The 18,884-nt window shown below is 37.7% G+C and overlaps 1 protein-coding gene across 4 annotated transcripts in view; it reads right to left on the bottom strand.

Moving 5' to 3' along the window:
* The window catches only part of SLC44A1 (solute carrier family 44 member 1), a 171,027-nt gene that overhangs the window by 78,190 nt on the left and 73,953 nt on the right, over positions 1-18,884 (bottom strand). For all 4 annotated transcript variants that reach the window (XM_074361927.1, XM_074361930.1, XM_074361929.1 and 1 more), the window contains exon 4: positions 7,469-7,605. In XM_074361927.1, coding sequence (XP_074218028.1) covers positions 7,469-7,605 — 137 coding nt within the window. The remainder of the gene's footprint in view (positions 1-7,468; positions 7,606-18,884) is intronic.

The following is an 18,884-nucleotide window of genomic DNA, read 5'->3' as shown; positions in this document are numbered from 1 at the left end:
TAAGGATTTTTTACTTCCTTTTTTAACAATCAGGTTTCCCTTGCTGGTCTCTGCCTTAGAGGCAATTAAACCAGTTGCTAGGGTTGTTCATTTCATTCATTTATAAATGATATCAAGTCCAATCTCCTGATTCACTGTGGCCAAAAAGAATCCATATTAACTCTGTGGATTAGGTTACAGTGTTACTAACTGGTAAGAAAGACGGTAATAATCTGATCGTCTACTCATACTGATTCTAAACCTCACAACTAGATAACAATAATCAAAAGCCTTATTAGTATTCACATACTTTATCTGGATGGATCACACAGCCTTTCAAAGTTTTCATCGGTGACCACTGAGAAAGCACTAAAATGTATGGCTCTACTCAAAATGTGAACATGGTCCAAATGGCTGTCATAAAGCTCTCAGAATTTATACAAAATACAGCACACTAAAGGAGCACTCTTAAATGGGGGTGCTTTTTCACACACTATAAATGGGACACAAACAAAAGGAAAATAAGATCTCTGCCATTGTACTATTGTGTTATGGAAAACAAAATATACATCATGTTATAGTTTGATAAGAGTAATACAAAAGATAATAAGGAATTCCATGTAAAATATTAATACCAACTGAAAACACACAGTCAGCCCCCAACTTACAGGGGATTCTCATTTCTAAACTTCTGTTTAGAATGTAGACTGCACGTGGAAAGAATATAACCACATGAAAAGCATCTGCCACAGTGTACGGCACAAAGTGCACCAATACATGATATGCTGAAACAAAATGCAGGGCTCAAGTCTGATTTAACTGTACAGACACAGATGCCCATGCTGAACACGGGGACAGTGGAGTACAGTGTAGACTGGACTATGGGCCAGAGATGATTAGTAGAGCCAGAATTAGGGAGAGGGGAGAGGAGAGGAAGAATTATCTGAGCAGACTTTATCCTCCCTTCCCTTTACCACCTGTCATGGTCTAGCTGGGCTGAGACGAAGGTCTCATGTAAAGCTAAAGTGAGCTTCAGAGGGAGAGTGATTCCTTTTCCCCTAACAATGTATACATTATTTGAGCTTTCAGAAATGATAATAAAGGAGGAAAGAAATCTGTTAATCAGAAGCTGGAGGGCAGGAAAATTGGTGGATTCATGCTCTGCTGAAAATAAGAACTCAGATGGGAGCTCTCACCAGATGGTTTCAGTTTTCTCTGTAGGGCATAAGGTTAGGAAAGAGGAAGAACAAGAAAGCTTAAGGGATAGACTGGGATTTCAAAATTGTAGAATAGACTACACTGTATAGCACAGGGAAATATACACAAAATGTTATGATAACTCACAGAGAAAAAAATGTGACAAAGAGTGTGTATATGTCCATGAATAACTGAAAAATTGTGCTGAACACTGGAATTTGACACAACATTGTAAAATGATTATAAATCAATAAAAAATGTTAAAAAAAAAGAAAGCTTAAGAGAAGAAAAGGCATGAATAATCACTTGGAGAGTGTGTGTAAGAGAGATAAATGAGTGAGGAAGATGAATTATTTAGAGATGAATAAAGAGAACTGATTTCACAGCAACTCTAGTCAGACAGAAGCTAAACAATTTACCTGCTGGTGGCAACTCACATGGATGCAGAATTGAGCAAACGATAAAATGTGTTGAGAGAATGAGAAATTATTAAGTGGCAATAGAGATGAAGAGGGAAATTCAGTCTATCATTCTTTCAAAAAACATGAATAGCTGCTATGTGAGGTCCTACATTCAGGCTTGGATATTCAGAGATGAATAGAGCATGATCCTGCCCCTAGGAAACTCATGCACTACTGCAGCCAGACGATAAACAAAGAGCCAAAGAAGTTTCATACTGAGTGCTTATGGTATCTGGCAACTCTAACACTTTAAAGGCAATTGTTAAATTGTTTTATTCTCTAGCATCATATATTTATGATTTTTGTGTCACATATAAACTATGAACCATAATAATAAAATGCACATTTGTAAACCTACCACTCAAGTCATGAACTAGAACTTAGACTTTTACATTCATCTGAAGTCTTCTGCCTTTTAAAGCTCTTTGTAATATGGCAGCATCTCCGCATAACCAATCTAATTTCCAGCTATTTCCTCCAAGCCTTCTATTCTAGTCAGACATACTTGACAGAAGCACCCCACAAACTTAAGTGTCCAAGAAAATTCCTCTTTCTTGTCTAAAAGAAACAAAGAATTGAGGAAATATTATTTTTTTCTAATAAATGCATCTCTTACATTACTACAAGAACCAAGAGCTTTCCCTTATAAAGATTTTAAACAATTTGCAGAGGTAATAAAAGTTCACACGAATGGACGGTTAAGTGCTAAAAAGTACCTTCAAATGTTGTCATGGAAACTTAAAACTCTGAGAACGATTTATATTATCTTTTCATTCTGGTAAGAAAAATGCTATTTTACCTTGCATTTTAAAATAAGGTTTAAATGATCATTTAAAAAGTGACTACCCAAAACAGGATCTTTCTCTTTCAGGAAATTTTTTTTTTAATTGAAGTATAGTCAGTTACAATGTTGTGTCAATTTCTGGTGTACAGCATAATGCTTCAGTCATACATGTACATACATATATTCCTTTTCATTATAGGTGACTACAAGATATTGAATATAGTTTCCTGCGCTATACAGTATAAACTTGTTTATCTACTTTATATATAATAGTTTGTATCTGCAAATCTTGAACTCTCAATTTAGCCCTGCCAACCCCCTTCCCCCCTTGATAACCATAAGTTTGTTTTCTATTTCTTCTCTTTCAGGAACTTCTAAATTGCGGTAAAATACACAAAATAAAAATTTTGTTAAGCATTAAGCACGTTAACAATGTTGTGCGACCATCACCATCATCCATATCCAGATCTCTTCATCTTGCAAAACTGAAACTCTTTACATATAAAACAGTAACTTCCCATTTCTCTCACCCCACAGCCCCTGGCAACCACCATTCTGCTTTCCGTCTCTGTGAACTGGATTACTCTAAGTATCTCATATAAGGGAATCATAAAGTATTTGTCCTTTTGTGACTGGCTTGTTTCATTTAGCATAATGTCTTCAATGTCCATCCATATTGTGGCATTTGTCAGAATTTTCTTATTTTAAAAAAAGTGATAAAACCATGTAACATAAAATATACCATCTTAACCATTTTTAAGTGTTCAGTAGTGTTAACTATATACACATTATTGTGCAACAGATCTCTAGAAATTTTTCATCTTCCAAAACTGAAACTCTATATCCACTAAACACCATTTTCCCATTTCCCCCTCCCCCCAACCTCTAGCAACCATCATTCTACATTTACGGAGTCCGACCACTTTAGATACCTCATGTAAGTATAATCATGCAGCATTTGTCTTTTTGTTACTGGCTTACTTCACCTTGCATAATGTCCTCAAGGTTCATCCATTTTATAGCATATGAGAGGATTTCCTTATTTTTTAAGACTGACTAATATTCCATTGTATGTATCTACCACATTTTCTTTCTCCATTCATCTGTCAATGGACATTTAGGTTGCTTCCATCTGTTGGCAAAATATTGCTGCAGTGAACCTGAGTGTGCAAATATCTCTTTGAAATCTTTTTTCTTTTGGGTATATGCTTAAAAGTGGGATTTACGGTTCAAATAGCAATCAAATTTTCTTCAAAGATTTAATTTTTTTAGAGCACTTTTAGGTTCACAGAAAAACTGAGAGGAAGGTACAGAGGTCCCCCCACATACCTCATACCCACCAAATATGCATAGCCTCCCCCCATTGTCAACATTCTCCCACCGGAGAGGTAGGTTTGATACAACTGATAAACCTACACTGACACATCATAATCACCCAAAGTCCACAGTTTACATCAGGGTTCACTCTTGGTGCTATACATTCTATGGGCATGGACAAATACAAAATAACATGTCCATTATTATAGTATCATACAAAGTACTTTCACTGCCCCAAAAATCCTCTGTGGTAATTCCATTTAAAATTTTTTGAGAAAACTCATACTGTTTTCCATAGCAGATACACCATTTTACACTCATACCAACAGTGCACAAGGATTCCAATTTCTCCATATCCTCACCAACATTTGTTATTTTCTGGGTTTTGTTGTTGTTTTTACAGTAGCCATCCCAATGAGTGTGAGGTGGTATCTCACTGTGGCTTTAATTTGCAGTTCCCTTCTGATCAGTGATGTTCAGCATCTTTTCACATTCTTGTTACTGACCATCCATACATCTTTGGATAAAGGTCTACTAAAGTCCTTTCCCTATTTTTTAAATCAGGCTGTATTTTTTTTTCTTGTTGTTGAGTTGTAAGAGTTCTTCATATACTCTGGATATCAACCCCTTATCAGAGACACAAGACTGCAAATATTTTCTCCCATTCCATGGGTTGCCTTTCACTCTGTTGATTGTACCTTTGAGGCACAGAAGTTTTAAATTTTGATGAGTCCAATTTACCTAGTTTTTCTTTTGTTGCCTATTCTTTTGGTTCACATCCAATAAATTAGTGCCAAGTCCAAAGTGAAGAAGCTTTCCCTTATGTTTTCTTCTGGGAGCTTTAAAGTTTGCTCATGCAGGATGGCTCTTTCATGGACTTTTAATTCTCTTACAGATTTGGAAATTTCCCACTTAAACCTAAATTATCTCTTAAAGATACTCCTCTTTGAAATTAATGATTGAGATCCATATATTTGAAGTCAAAGAGCTGTGTATTTTCTAACAGAAATATGGCTGTAATAACAAATGGACATAGATAACAAATAAAAATCATCTGCTTCCAAATCAATTTGTACCACCAGTTTTAAGTCACCAATCTAAAGAACAGTATAGATTCTTTTGAGAAACTCAGAAATTTCCACTTCAGGTTGCTGTTAAAATTAAGGTGTTTAGGCCCCTGCACCAAAGGCTCCCTCTCTAACATAATTTTGTAATTTTCTACTTGCCTTTTAAAATTATTATTTTCTCCACCCCCCTTTGCTGTGCTTCTTGATGCTGCCATTATTATTACTTTTTTTAAAATGCCTAATCCGTTAACTTATTTTGCAAACAGCTGCCTCAAAAGTCTAAGCGTGCCTTTGTAGCCAGGAACAAAACCAAAAGTTCTGCTTTTCTGAAATAATGCTTATTCATTAATATTCTTGAATACCTACTTTGTACAAGACATGATGGGTAAAACAAAGCTGCAAAACTCATCAGAAGGGTCTTCTTAACAGGATCTTAATAGGCTATACTCAGTATCACACTCACTTACAAGGACAGGGGCCTGGAAACAAAGCATGAAAGCAGGGCAACAAGGGGCATTTCTTCCCAAAGGAGCATCACCACAGGCAATGCAGCCGACAAGGAACTAGCTCGCTTCTTGTCCTCCTGATGACATGTCAGGTTCAACGGACCAAGACTCACATCCAGTAGGTCCAAGAGAACATGGTAGGAGGGAGTTCCTTACTAGATAATAATTCTGAATGCCAGAGTAAGACATACAGATTTTTTTTTTACCACTGATTTCTGAGGAAGAGACTAACAGGATTGAAGCTGTTAAGAATATTAATATGGCAGCTATTAGTTAGAAAGGGAGCTAGAAGTTAGAAAGAGACTGGAGGTGGAAAGGGTATTACAGTTCATTGGTAGAAAAATAGTAATAACAACAACAAGAACAACAACAACATAACAGCAGTGGTCAACACTTCTTTTTTGGAACAACTTTTATTTGTCAAACACTGTTCTAATCATTTTTTATGCATTAACTCCTCGTAACAAGTCTTCGAGGTAGTTTAGGTACAAATATTATCCCTGTTTCATAGATGGGGAATTGAAGTATGGAGAGATAAAACAACTTGCACAGGGTCTCACGGCTGTTAAGTAGTATGACCAACACTTAAACCCAGATAATCTGGCTCCAGAGCCCATAATCTTAACCACTCAATGATACCACGTCCCAAAGTACACTGTGTATGCTCACATTGTCTAATATTTTAGGAAAACCCTTAAGGAATAACTCACTCATCCCTAAGAAACTTAATAACAACAGAGCTGATAGTTCTGGTATCAGACTCAGCAAATCAACACATGTGAGGATATCATCTTGTGAGGCTAGAAAATGAGATCTCAGAGAGTAGCTGGCACCTCTTTATTCAGTGCCCACCAAGTGCCCAATATTCTTCATTCATCATTTCATTTAATCCTCACAACAACCTAAGAGAGGGGCATTATTTTAAATCTACATTTTTTTCAAATGAGGAAATCTAGGCTCAGAGAAGCTACACTTTCTGTCCCTCATTACAGAGCCACTCAATGACAGAGGCAGAATCAGAATTCAGATCCGAATCAATCCCATGCTCTTCCCACTATCTTATGCTGAGGGCACACAGCGATGGAACAGGAAAACTACCAGTCTGGAGGCTGCAGTCCTTCTGCCCTCAGAAGGCTAGCACCCACATCTGAAACCCTCTGGAGCCACGCAGGTGTGTGTATTGCTATGCCCCAGGCTGTTTCTCCACCCAGCCAGCAGTTACACCAGGTGGAGGCCCGAGTCAGCCCTTATTCCAAGGCTAGAACTAGCCTGCGACTTTGGGCAGGGCTGAGACAGCTCCGAGGATTCTTACACACAAAATACAAACACAAAACCTCATGGAAAAATACAGGCTTGAAGGACTATCAGTATGCAGCCCTCTACGAAGAGAGATTTAAAAAAAAATTCTCTGAAGAGAACTGATGTGAGTCATTTGGAGCTGAGGAAAGCACCTGGAGATCAGCAACCCAAGAGAAAGAGCTAGAGCTCAGGAAATGGACTGTGCTTGTTTTCTCAGCTAATTCCCATATGTTTAACCTCAAAGTGTCTAAAAACTTATTTCTTACAAAAATGGTTAAGACATAATATTTAATTAAAAAAGCAAGACACAAAATTATATATACACCAATACATTAAAAAATGGTGGAATTTTGGTTTTAACCTCTTCATTACTTTTTCTTAACTTTTCAAATTTCTAATAATAGATACATATTATACTGTTATCCAAGGGTAAAAATAAAATAGACTAATTGAAATATTGTTAACTTACACTTAGAAAGAAGAAGAAAAACCCAACATTTCACATAGAGTAGTCTAATAATTCCCAAATACTCAAGCAGGCTACATCAAAATCACCTGAAATATTTGTTAAAAAAAAAAAAAAAACCAAAAAACAAAAAACACATTTCCAGAGCCCAAAGCCTTACTGAATTAGAATTTCCCTGGGTGTGGCCCAGGAATCTGCAGTTTCAACGAGCTCCCTAGGTGACTGTAATATTTTGTATCAAGAAGTTCAAAAGTACTTTCACTTCTCTTCTTCTAAGATTCTTTGATGATTTATTTAACACTACAACAAATTTATATTGAAAGGCAAACACATATTATTTAATAGTGAAAGTAAGTGATTAGGGTATATACTCGGAGGGCCTAATGTCTCACCATTTATCTCTGCAAACTTCTGAACATCACTTAGGGTTTTCAGTTCTTGTCTTGGACATGCTGCGACACACAGTGCTACAGACTTAATTTTCCGGTTTATCAAGTCCAGATTGCATGGATCCAAAAAGAATACATACCTAGAGCATGAAGAAAAATATTGAAATATTATTTCACAAAACATAGTCTGGTTCACTGCATATTTGAATAAGCCTAAGAGCAAAGAACATTGTATTCCGTCTTCCATCACAAATTAATCACAAATGAACAAATATTTCACCAATCTACTCATACATGAATTTTAAAAAAAACTGCTTACAAATATATTAACAGTGGGGATTGAGGAATTATAGGACTCACATTATTTATGATCTATGTGTATTTTATAATCAGAAATTATGTATTTTAGTTTTTTTAATAATTAATTTTTAAATTGTTTTGACAAAGTTGTACCAAAAAATTACTGGAATGCTGTTATATAACATGAATTATATTTTATACATAAACTTCAATTAATGAATATATAATCATATATGAAGTGTATAATTACATAAAGATCAGGGAGGAAATAAACAAAATAGAGACTAAAAAGACAATAGAAAAATTAATCAAACCAAGAGCTTGTGTTTTTGAAAGAGTAAACAAAATCAAGAAACTTCTGGCCAGGCTCACCAAGAAGCAAAGAGAGAGGACACAAACAAAATAAGAAATCAAAGAGGAGAAATTATAACCGACACTAAAGAAAATGAGAAAAAGAAAAAAAGAGTATGAACAGCTATATGGCAACAAATTGGACAACCTAGAAGAAACACACAGCCCACCAAAACTGAATCAAGAAGAAATAGATAATTTGAACAGACTGATCACTAGAAGTAAAACAGAATCAGTAATAAAAAAAAATTTCCTGCAAACAAAAGTCTAGGACCAGATGGCTTTACTGGGGAATTCTACCAAACATACAAAGAAGAATTTATACCAATCCTTTCCAAACTCTTCCAAAAGACTGAAGAGGAGGGAACACTCTCAAACTCATTCTATGAAACCATCGTCGCCCTGATACAAAAACCAGACAAAGACACTACCAAAAAAGAAAATTGCAAGCCAATTTCTTTGATGAACATAGATGCAAAAAGTCTCAACAAAATACTAGCAAACCAAATCCCACAATGCATAAAAAAGAACATACACTATGATCAAGTTGGATTCATCCCAGGGACACAAGGATAGCTCATACACAAATCAATCAATGTGATACACCACATCAACAAAAGAGAGTACAAAAATCACATGACCATCTCAATAGATGCAGATAAAGTATATAATTATAAAAATGAATACACACACACACACACACACACACACACACACACACAAGGTGTGGCCAAGACGGCAGAGTAGGAAGATCCTGAGCTTACCTCCTCCCATGGACACACCAAAATTACAACTATTTACAGAGCAACTATTGATGAGAATAACCTGAAGAATAGCAGAAAAGATTTTCCACAGCTAAAGACATAAAGAAGGAATCACAGTGAGATGAGTAGTGGGGCACGGACGAGGTACAGGTACAGGCAAGATCCACATCCCTGGGTAGGTGACCCACAAATGGGAGGAAAATCACAATTGCAGAGGTTCTCCCTAAGGAGAGAAGGATTTGAGACTCATACTAGGCCCCTATCTCAGAGACCCTGTACCTGGAAGACAAGCCCCCAAAACATCTGGCTTTGAAGGCCACCAAGGTTTGTACAGAGGAAAGGAGAGTCAGAGGGCTGTAGGAAACAGACACCACTCTTAAACAACATACACAAAATCTCATGTGCTCCCAAACCCAGTGCAGAGACAGTAATTTGAAATAAGCCTGAGTGAGACCCACTTCAGCAAGTGAGGACTCAACCCTACCATCCATTGGACCAACACCAGCTCCATGCACCACAGAGAGCCACCCTAGGATCCAATACCATCCACCAGTGGGCTGGCACCAGCCCAACGACTGACCAAACTGTGCAGCCACCCATGCCAGGACACAGCCTTGCCCAATAGCAGGTCAGCATTAAACCCTGGACTGTCTGGACTGTCTGAGACCTGCTGCCACTGCGACAGGACCCAGGCTCACCCACCAAAAACATTAAACATTGCTGGGGGTGTGGGATTAAGATGGCAGGGTAGTTAGAATGTCTTTGAACCTAAGAGATCATCAACTTAAAATAATCATGTGTAAATATACGTTGTTACATATAAACCTCATAACTACAAATCAATAATCTATAATAGATACACACACACAAGAGAAAGGAATCCAAACATAAAACAAAAATAGTCATCAGATCACAAGGGAAGAGGGCAAAGGAAGAAGCAACAAAATACAACTAAAAAAACAACCAGAAAACAGTTAACAAAATGGCAATAAGCATACACCTGCCAATAATTATTTAAATATAAGTGGACTAAATTCTCTAATCATAAGACATTGAGTGGCTGTATGAATAAAAAAAAAACCCTTATATATGATGTCTACAAGAGACACACTTCAGAACTAAAGACACACACAGACTGAAAGTGAAGAAATAGAAAAATGTATTCCATGTAAATGGAAACAAAAAGAAAGCTGGGGCAGTAATGCTTATATTAGACAAAACAAACTTTAGAAACAAAGACTGTAACAAGAGACAAAGAAAGATATTACATAACGATCAAAGGATCAATTCAAGAAGCAGATATTACTGTAAATATATATGTACCCAACATAAGAGCACTTAAATATGTAAGCAAATATTAGTATATAAAGGGGAAAATTGACAGTAACACAGTAACAGTAGAGGACTTTAACACCCACTTATATAAATGGACAGATCATCCAGACAGAAAATCAGTAAGGAAACATTGGCTTTAAAAGACAAATTAAATGAAATGGACTTAGTAGGTATACATAGAACATTCTACCTAAAAGCAGCAGAATACACATTCTTTTCAAGTGCAATAGAACATTCTCTAGGATAGACCACATGCTCGACCATGAAACAAATCTCAATAAACGTAAGACTGAAATCATATCAAGCATGTTTTCTGACCACAACAGTCTGAAACTAGAAAATAGTATAGAGGGTCCTCAAAAAATTTAAAAAAGAACTACCGTATGATCCAGCAATTCCACTTATGGGTACTTTTCCAAAAAAACCCCAAAACAAAACAGAAACACTAATTCAAAAAGATATATGCACCCCTACGTTCATTACAGCATTATTCACAATAGCCAAGATATGGACACAACTTAAGTGCCCGTCATTAAATGAATGAATAAAAGATATAGTGTGTACATATACACATACACACACACATATATGCACACACAATGGAATATTACTCAGCCATAGAAAGAATAAAATCTTGCCATTTGTAACAACATGGATGGACCTAGAGGGTATTATGTTAAGTGAAATAAGTCAGACAGAGAAAGACAAATACCATATGATTTCACTTATATGTGGAAACTAAAAATGAAAACAACTGAACAACAACAAAACAGAAAATACTCACAGATACAGAGAACAAACAGGTGCTTTCCAGAGGGGTTGGGGAAGGAGGGGAATAAATAAAATAAGTGAGGGAGATGAAGAGGTACAAACTTCCAGCTACAAAATAAATGAGCCACAGGAATGAAATGTATATACAGCATGGGGAATATGGTCAATATTACTGTAACACCTTTGTATAGTGATAGATGGTAACTACTTGTTACGGTGTTCATTTTGTAATGTATAGAAATATGAAATCTCTATGTTGAGCACCCAGAACTAACATAGTGTTGTAGGTCAATAATACCTCAATTTAAAAAGAAAAGAAAAAATTCTAGTGGTTAAAAAATAGTATCTTACTGTTTTAGTTGTATTTTTGATGAGCTTAAACATTACTTCATACATTGTTTATTTGTATTTTTGAATTTTTGGTATCTTCTGCATATTTAAAAAATTGAGGTGTTCTGCTACTCACTTTAGAGTATGAAGGGAAATTTTTGTTAAGGCTAATACAAGTACTTTTCATGACCTGCCAACTCTCTTTTTGGAATAGTTTTCTATTTTTGTCATCAAATCTATTCTGTTTTATTTTTGTGATTAGTTGACTACTTTTCTGTTCTTCAAGAAGTAGCTCCCCATTCCCATTCAAACGTTTCATAGATACATTTTGGTGTATGGAAAAGAGGGAAAAGATGTTATGTTAATTTTCTAAGTAATTAACCACCTGCCCTAGTGCTGTCTTTAAAACATTATTTCCTCTTCTTCCACTGCGTGTTGCCACTCCTCTATGCAAGAGGACATGGGTTTATGCTCCCTATTTTGTTTCATTGATTCATCTGAATATTATAGTGTTAGTAAAAAAATTTTTAAAGAACATATAAACTTGAGCTAATGAATATATAATTGTAAAAATGCATTATAAAATTACATAAAACTGAAAGTTGAACGTAGACTAGAGGGAAATACAGCAACAGTTTAACTACAGTCATTTCTGGGTGTAAAAATAAAATGATTTTAATTTTTTTCTTCTACTTTTTAGTATTTTATTTTCTGGAACAAATGCAAATTCCTTTTGAATTGAGAGAAGTACAATAAATATTGTTTATTAAAAAGTCCATTTCATATGATCAAAATAATCCCCAAATCCCAAATTATCCTTTGTTTCCTGTACATTTATATTTTTAAGAAAGAGAAGATTAGAAATTACACTAAAGCCTTTTTTAATGTTATAAAGTAGAAGAGATGACAAAGATTGCAGGTGTTATCATTTGCCCCACTCAAAAAAGTAAGGACCAAACACTATTAACTAAGATAATCGAAATCTAATGTTATGGATCAAGGGAGAGAGTACAAGTAGGAATATCTTCTCCTAAGGTAAGAGTTAAAGAACCTCTAGTCCTGGGTTCTATTCTGCTGGGTCTGTGGAAAGTTTTAAGAAATAATGTATCTTCCAATAGTTTTTTCCACATTGCTAAATTCTGTTGCTATACAAAACATAGTTCAAATCAGGAAACATAACCGAACACAAGAATTAGGTAAGAAACGTTAAAAGCAAAAAGCTAAAGTCAATACGTGTGCTGAAATGAACAATATACAGGGATACCAGAAAAAATATTAAACAGAAAAAAAACGTTGGGGGAGTGCGTAACAAGGGACCAGGGAGGCCTTTGCAGGTAGAGTAACCACTGAACCCTTCAGTGGAGCTGGGGACCAGGAACCCAGCATGAAGGCCAAGTATTAGCTACAAACCACCAAATTAAAAAAAATAAATTTTTGTAGCCCTGTTAGTTACTCCAATACTATTGATGTTCTACGCAGATAAAAGGAAAGAAAAGAAATAGGCAGAAAGGTGTGGTCTGGAAGTGGACTCATGGCCTGTTTCTGTGACTGATAACAAGGAACTAGGGCCCAGAGAAAACTTTCTGGCAAACTTGGTGTGGAAACAATCACTCCCTTACTGACCCTCCCTCCGTCTGTCCTGTACATCTTACTGAGCATGCCCACATCTGGGACTCTGTGCAATGAACTTCACAAAGCCAGCGCCTGGGCAGGAAACACGCTGGTCCTTGAGGAAGGTGTCCTAGAACCACTGAATCATCTACCACTACAACCACCACCACTAATAATAATACTGTTAACGATAAAAATAATGGTAGTCAACATTTATTGAGTACTTACTATGTAGCAGACACTGTGTTAAACCCCTTACACGTATGAACTCATTCATCCTCACAACAACCCTGTGGTGTGTTTCTGTGTCTGCTTTGGGGGTGAGGGGTTGGACAGTAGAACTGGGGTAGAGGGGTTAAGTGTACAGTTCTAAGCAATAAGCAACGCCTTCAGAAATACCTGGAGAATCTCGTAACAGTTTAAAAAAAAAAAAAGAGAGCTAGGGGAAAAAGAGAGACTGCTAGAGGTTTCCAGGGTCTTGCAGCCGGCTGTGCCAGGCTGGGCCAGGCTGGATCAATGACAGCGCCTTTTCCAGCTTCCTGAGAACAGATGCCTTATCTGATTGTCCTGTAAGCTTCTTCTCCCCCAACGGCCAGAAGTGCCCTCTGCTTTATTTCCAACTTTTTTTATACCTTAAAGCACACTCCCTTGATTCATCCTAGTGACTAGGCAGCTCATACCACAGCTGGGTTAGTTAGAGTAATCTGAGCTTGCTTTCTGGTTCTCTTTCTTAATAGTTCTCTGACCTTGGGGAATGTATTTATCCTTCTGAGCCTCAGTTTCCTTACCTGTAAAGCTGCATACTTTATATATGTATATATGTAATATATAATATGTAAATATTATTATAAATATAAATTATATAAATACTACATATAAATTATACAAGTGTATATTATATAAATTATATAGAATAGTATATTATATAAATATTATATACAAATTACAAATCATAAATCATATAAATATATTTTATACACTTACATTTTATATATTTATATTCTGTAGTTTCTTGTAATATCATTGATAATGTACATAAAGCATCTAACATGCAGTATATATACTCAGTGATTCATATCATTAAGAAAACTACTTGCCTTCCACAAATTTTACATTTCACAGTAAGGCACTAAATTCAACATTTCCTGATAAGGGCATAAAACAGGACTACAATATTAGTATTTAGCTTTCATTTGAAAGGAAAATCTGTGTAGGTGTATTCATCACTGTTCGGGCATTAGCCTTCGTAAGAACTAAGTGGGTCTCCAGAACTGATCTAGCACAAGGAAAACAATGTAAGAAAGAAAGAAGAATTCTGCAATGACTGCAACACTGTAGAATTAATACTGCACTTTTTTTTTTTAATCCTGTGTATATGGTTTGAAAGACTCTTGGTTCAACAGAACCAAAAAAATAATTTTAAACAGTATCCTCTGGAAACACACTCACATACATTCACACCATTAAACTCAGAAGTCACCCTCCTCCAAAATCTAAGAACACAGTAAACTTAATTCCCTACTCATTTCCCATATTCACTTAACACATGTGCACATACACACACAAGGTTTAAAATAATGTGTATGCGTTAGATTTAGATTCACTTAATACTTAAACTGAATGTCTTCGTGCTGGGAACTGTCACATTAATGACTTTATTTGATCCTCACAACAACCTTATGAGACAGAGGCCTCAACCTTCCACAGAGGACAAAACTGAGACCCCAAGGGACTAACTACATGGCCCAAAAGAGCTAGTAGGTAGGTGCCAGAGGTACAAATTAAAACCTAATCTTTCTGATTCTGAATTTCACTCTATCTCCAATCTGCTCTATTCTCAAAATATTTCCCACAAATACCATTAATCATTTTAACTGTTCTATATTAACTGTGAATATTGCTTCCAGCATTCTGAAGTTCATCCAATCCAGAGCAACATGTCTATAAGTAATTATATTTTAACTAATTGGTATTTAACTGAATATTTAAAGGACAGGAAAAGTGCGTATATTCAACAAATTTAGGATTCATTAAAACTGCATTTCCTTACCTTTTGATTTGAAAAATGCCCTTAACCTGATAAATAAATCCTTACATTAGTTTCAAACAAAATGAACTATATGTGGCAATTTTATTTTTTGGAAATGTAACAAATAACCAACTCTGAAATAAGCATGATATTGGCAGACCAGATTTTTGTAACTAGCAAATCAACAAATGAGGGCTTTTCAACTAAGATAGGGCAAGAGACACCGGGTAAAAAGCTATAAAATATTCTAGAAAGGGAGGATAATATAGCTCAAGTGGTAGAGCGCATGCTTAGCACATACAAGGTCCTGGGTTCAATCTCCAAGACCTCCTCTAAAGATAAAACAAATAAGTAAACCTAATTACTCCCTCACAAAAAAATTTTTTTTTATAATAAAGTAATAAATAAAATATTCTAGAAAGATTTATTAAAACAGACAACTTCCACTCTACCACTGGGCAAAATCGGTGGGACAGGGATGGGGCACATGGATTTTGAGAAGGCATCTCAGGCAACTCTAATTACACTCCTTGGCTCCTATGCCTCCATCCTTTCAGGGTAGAGAACCACTGTCATAGGTAATCTACAAACCTAAGTTAAAAGAAAATTATCACTGCTGTCCTCAGTGAATCTTTTACCAGAATTAGTAATAACTTGAAAACAGCTTTGTGTAAGCTTCCCATTCTTCAGAGGAGCTGGAAATGACTAAAATAGCAAAAGTGCGAATGAGAAGACAGAAAAATACTCCACAAACGAAACAGCCCAGACACCTGCAGGCACTGGCCTATACAGCATGCACACAGCATGATCACATGATACAGAGAAGAACACATTTGCAGAGAGAATTGTAAAGCAGCCTAAGCAAGCTTTGAACTTAAAAACTTTGAAGGGAGAAAAATGCTCAGATCAAACTGCAATGCAAACATTATAGAAGACAGTAGGAAAGACGTGTAAACCTACATTACAGTCGAAGTGGTGTCTGGGAATTATCGGAGAGAAAAAGATAAATTCATTTTAAACTGAAATTCTTGTAATACCATAGCAAGGTATCCCCAAAAAGGCAGGAAAGGAGAGATATCCAAATAAAATATCTATCTACACAGTGAGCTCAAAGGGACAGATGCACCAAAGACAATAATGGGGGCTATGAGGGAAAGTAAGGGGCACAGGGAAGCTCAGGAAAAGGATCAAGGGGCACAGAAAGGGGTGATTTTCACAGCAGTGCGCAGAGCAAGATGAACACTGAAGGATCTGATGCAGACAAAGATGCCAGAGAAGGTTCAAACCTAGTTCAAACTTCTATTTTGCCATCACTTTCCTCATAGAAAACAGGGCAAAGACAGCAAGATTTACCAAGAACTTACTTTGGGCCACAAAGCATGTTGGGTGCTGTCCTCACACATCCTAATTCAACAAGGGGGAAGGGTGACTTCTCAGTTGGGCCACACTGGCTGGAGCCCTGGGGAGACTGATTCCCAAGTGTTGCTCTTTCCACCACCGCTATTCCAATTCAAATGGGGAAGTAAGAATAAATGCTGTGGAAAGTGAGTTACAGAGCAATCAAATCAGCTGATTAAGTCAGGTCAATCCTCTGGGACCCCAGAACAGACAAAGCCCTACCTGGACATGACAGTGTAGGTCCTCTACACCCTCATGACAAGAATTAAACAGACTGATATGAAAATACTTCATTCATTCAACAAACACTGTAAGTGTTTACTATGTGCCCACTCCTGGGCTGATCCCTGGGGATATAAAACTCACGCACACACACACAATAGCTTTTGAATGCAAGTAACTTAGGGTCTAGAGAAGAAAAGACAAAAATAGAGTCAATTTCAAAGTCATATGATATATCGCAAGGCTGGGGTGGCAGAGGAAATAGTGTAATTCTGCACAGAGGATATGGGGTTAGAAGAAGTACCATGGAGCAGGAGGCAGGAGATAAGCTGCATTTTGAAAACCAGTAGGAATTTTCCAGACAGATGGAGAAGGGAACATTCTAGGCAGAGGAAACTACATTTGTAAAAGCACAGAAGCATGAAAGAGCATATCTAAGGAACTGCAAATGATTTGAGAAGGTGGACTACAGGATGGGACATCAAAGGGCTATGCACCAAGGAGAGGCAGGCGATGGAAGATGGAGCCATCCTTAGACGGGGGAGCATCTTACAGCTCTCCTCCATTAGACAACATGCTTTCAAATGGCCATGGCACAGCGATGCCCTGGTATGACCAGCCTCTTGGGTTGAAGGCCAGAGAGGGGAAGGCTAGAGTACCAGCAGTGCGCTGCTCTGGAGATGAGCCTTTGCCATTAAATTGCCTCCCGCTGCCATGGCAACTCTCTGCGGCAAGGCTTTTTGGAGCAAAGGGTGGCAAGCAGATACGAGGTCTGCTGGCCGCCTCCTGCCGAATTTGGCTTCTCTCCTCTCTAATCAGGATGGAAGCACTGCAGCACTAAAACTGGAAAGCTGGCTGAAAAATCTCTCCGTTGCCTTCTGCCTTAGCGATTCCTGACACGTGTTTTCCCCAGAGGGGAATAAAAATGGAGTCTGATCATTTTTCCAATTATTACCTCATATCAATTTACAATTTATAGCCCCTTTCCACAGAGTGTGCTGCCATTAGTGAGTCACACCAAAAGGAAAACACGACAGCCTAGCAGAGGCTTCTGCTATGGCTAAATATAGCCTGCAGAGAGCCCCAGATCTGCACTCCACTCACAGTGGAACCCTGCCCAGAGGAGGCCTCCCACTTCCTGTGTGGGGTGCCAGCAAGGCAAGTCCAGTCATCCCAGCCAGGATGGGACCCAATTCCCCACAAAGAGCTGTGTCACACAAGGATGGAGCCATGGGGCCAGCACACTAACGGTGGTGAAACCCAACCTAACCCAACACAAGTAAGTGCAACACGTGATCAGCTACAACTGTACTGGCCAGCAAGTTTCTGGAACAAAGGCACCGGGTGGGGAGAGAGAAACAAGCTGAGAGCAGCAATCTGTCTTCAAAATGGTAACTCTTGATAGTGGCTGAGAGGCGAAGAATGTTTATAATGTCTCCAGCTGCACGGACACAGACTAGACCACAGAAAAGGTGAACTGTGGGAAGCCTGGCCCCTAAGGTTGATGACAGTGGTGTCCCACTTTCCCACCGCCTCCCCAGTCCTAATGAGGAAAAGGTGAAATGCCCTGAGAGAGAGGCAGTGCTTGTCAAAGGAACGCCTAAGCACGCGCCTCACCAACCTCCAAAGCAGCAACGGAACCCTCGCCAGCACGGCAGCCTGCCCTGCCGGCACTGCTGCAGCCCTTGGTCACGGGTCACTGCTAAGAAGAGAAACTTTCACAGCCCTTTCTGGTAAATTCACAGCATCGAGAGCTGAAAAAGAACTTTAAGGAGGAAGCCCAGGGATCAGATTAAGGCAGTGATATTCAGAGTATTTGACCTCACTCTCCTTTGGTCTCCAGTCTGTCCCTCAAACACTCTGGCACACTCACACTGGGGCCTCTGCACTTCTGTCTGCTTGGAAGGTTCCTTCCCCAGAGAGCAGCACGGCTACTGTCAGCTCCCTGACTTGCTTTAAGTCTTCACTTAACAGTCACCTTCTCAATGCAGCCTTCCCTGGCCACCCCATCTAAAATGCTCTATCTGATGTGCCTTATCCATCTTTCTTGCTTTATTTGTTTCTATCAGCACTTACGCTCAATAACACAATATATATTTTACTCATTTATCTGTTTGTTATCTATCTCCATCAGCAGAGCATCAGCTCCTAGAAGGTAGAGGTATTTAACTGTCTAATTCATCACTAAATCTTCAGTGCCTAAAATAGTGCCTGGAATTAGAAAAAGGCTTCATTCTAACTTGTTGAATTAATAAATGCATGGTAAGTGTGTAAGATTTTACCAACTGGGGCAGGGGTAGACGGAAGG

This window comes from Camelus bactrianus, chromosome 4 (genome assembly GCF_048773025.1).
Source record: "Camelus bactrianus isolate YW-2024 breed Bactrian camel chromosome 4, ASM4877302v1, whole genome shotgun sequence".
Taxonomy (NCBI): Eukaryota; Metazoa; Chordata; class Mammalia; order Artiodactyla; family Camelidae; genus Camelus; species Camelus bactrianus.
This window is presented reverse-complemented; position numbering and strand designations above follow the sequence as displayed.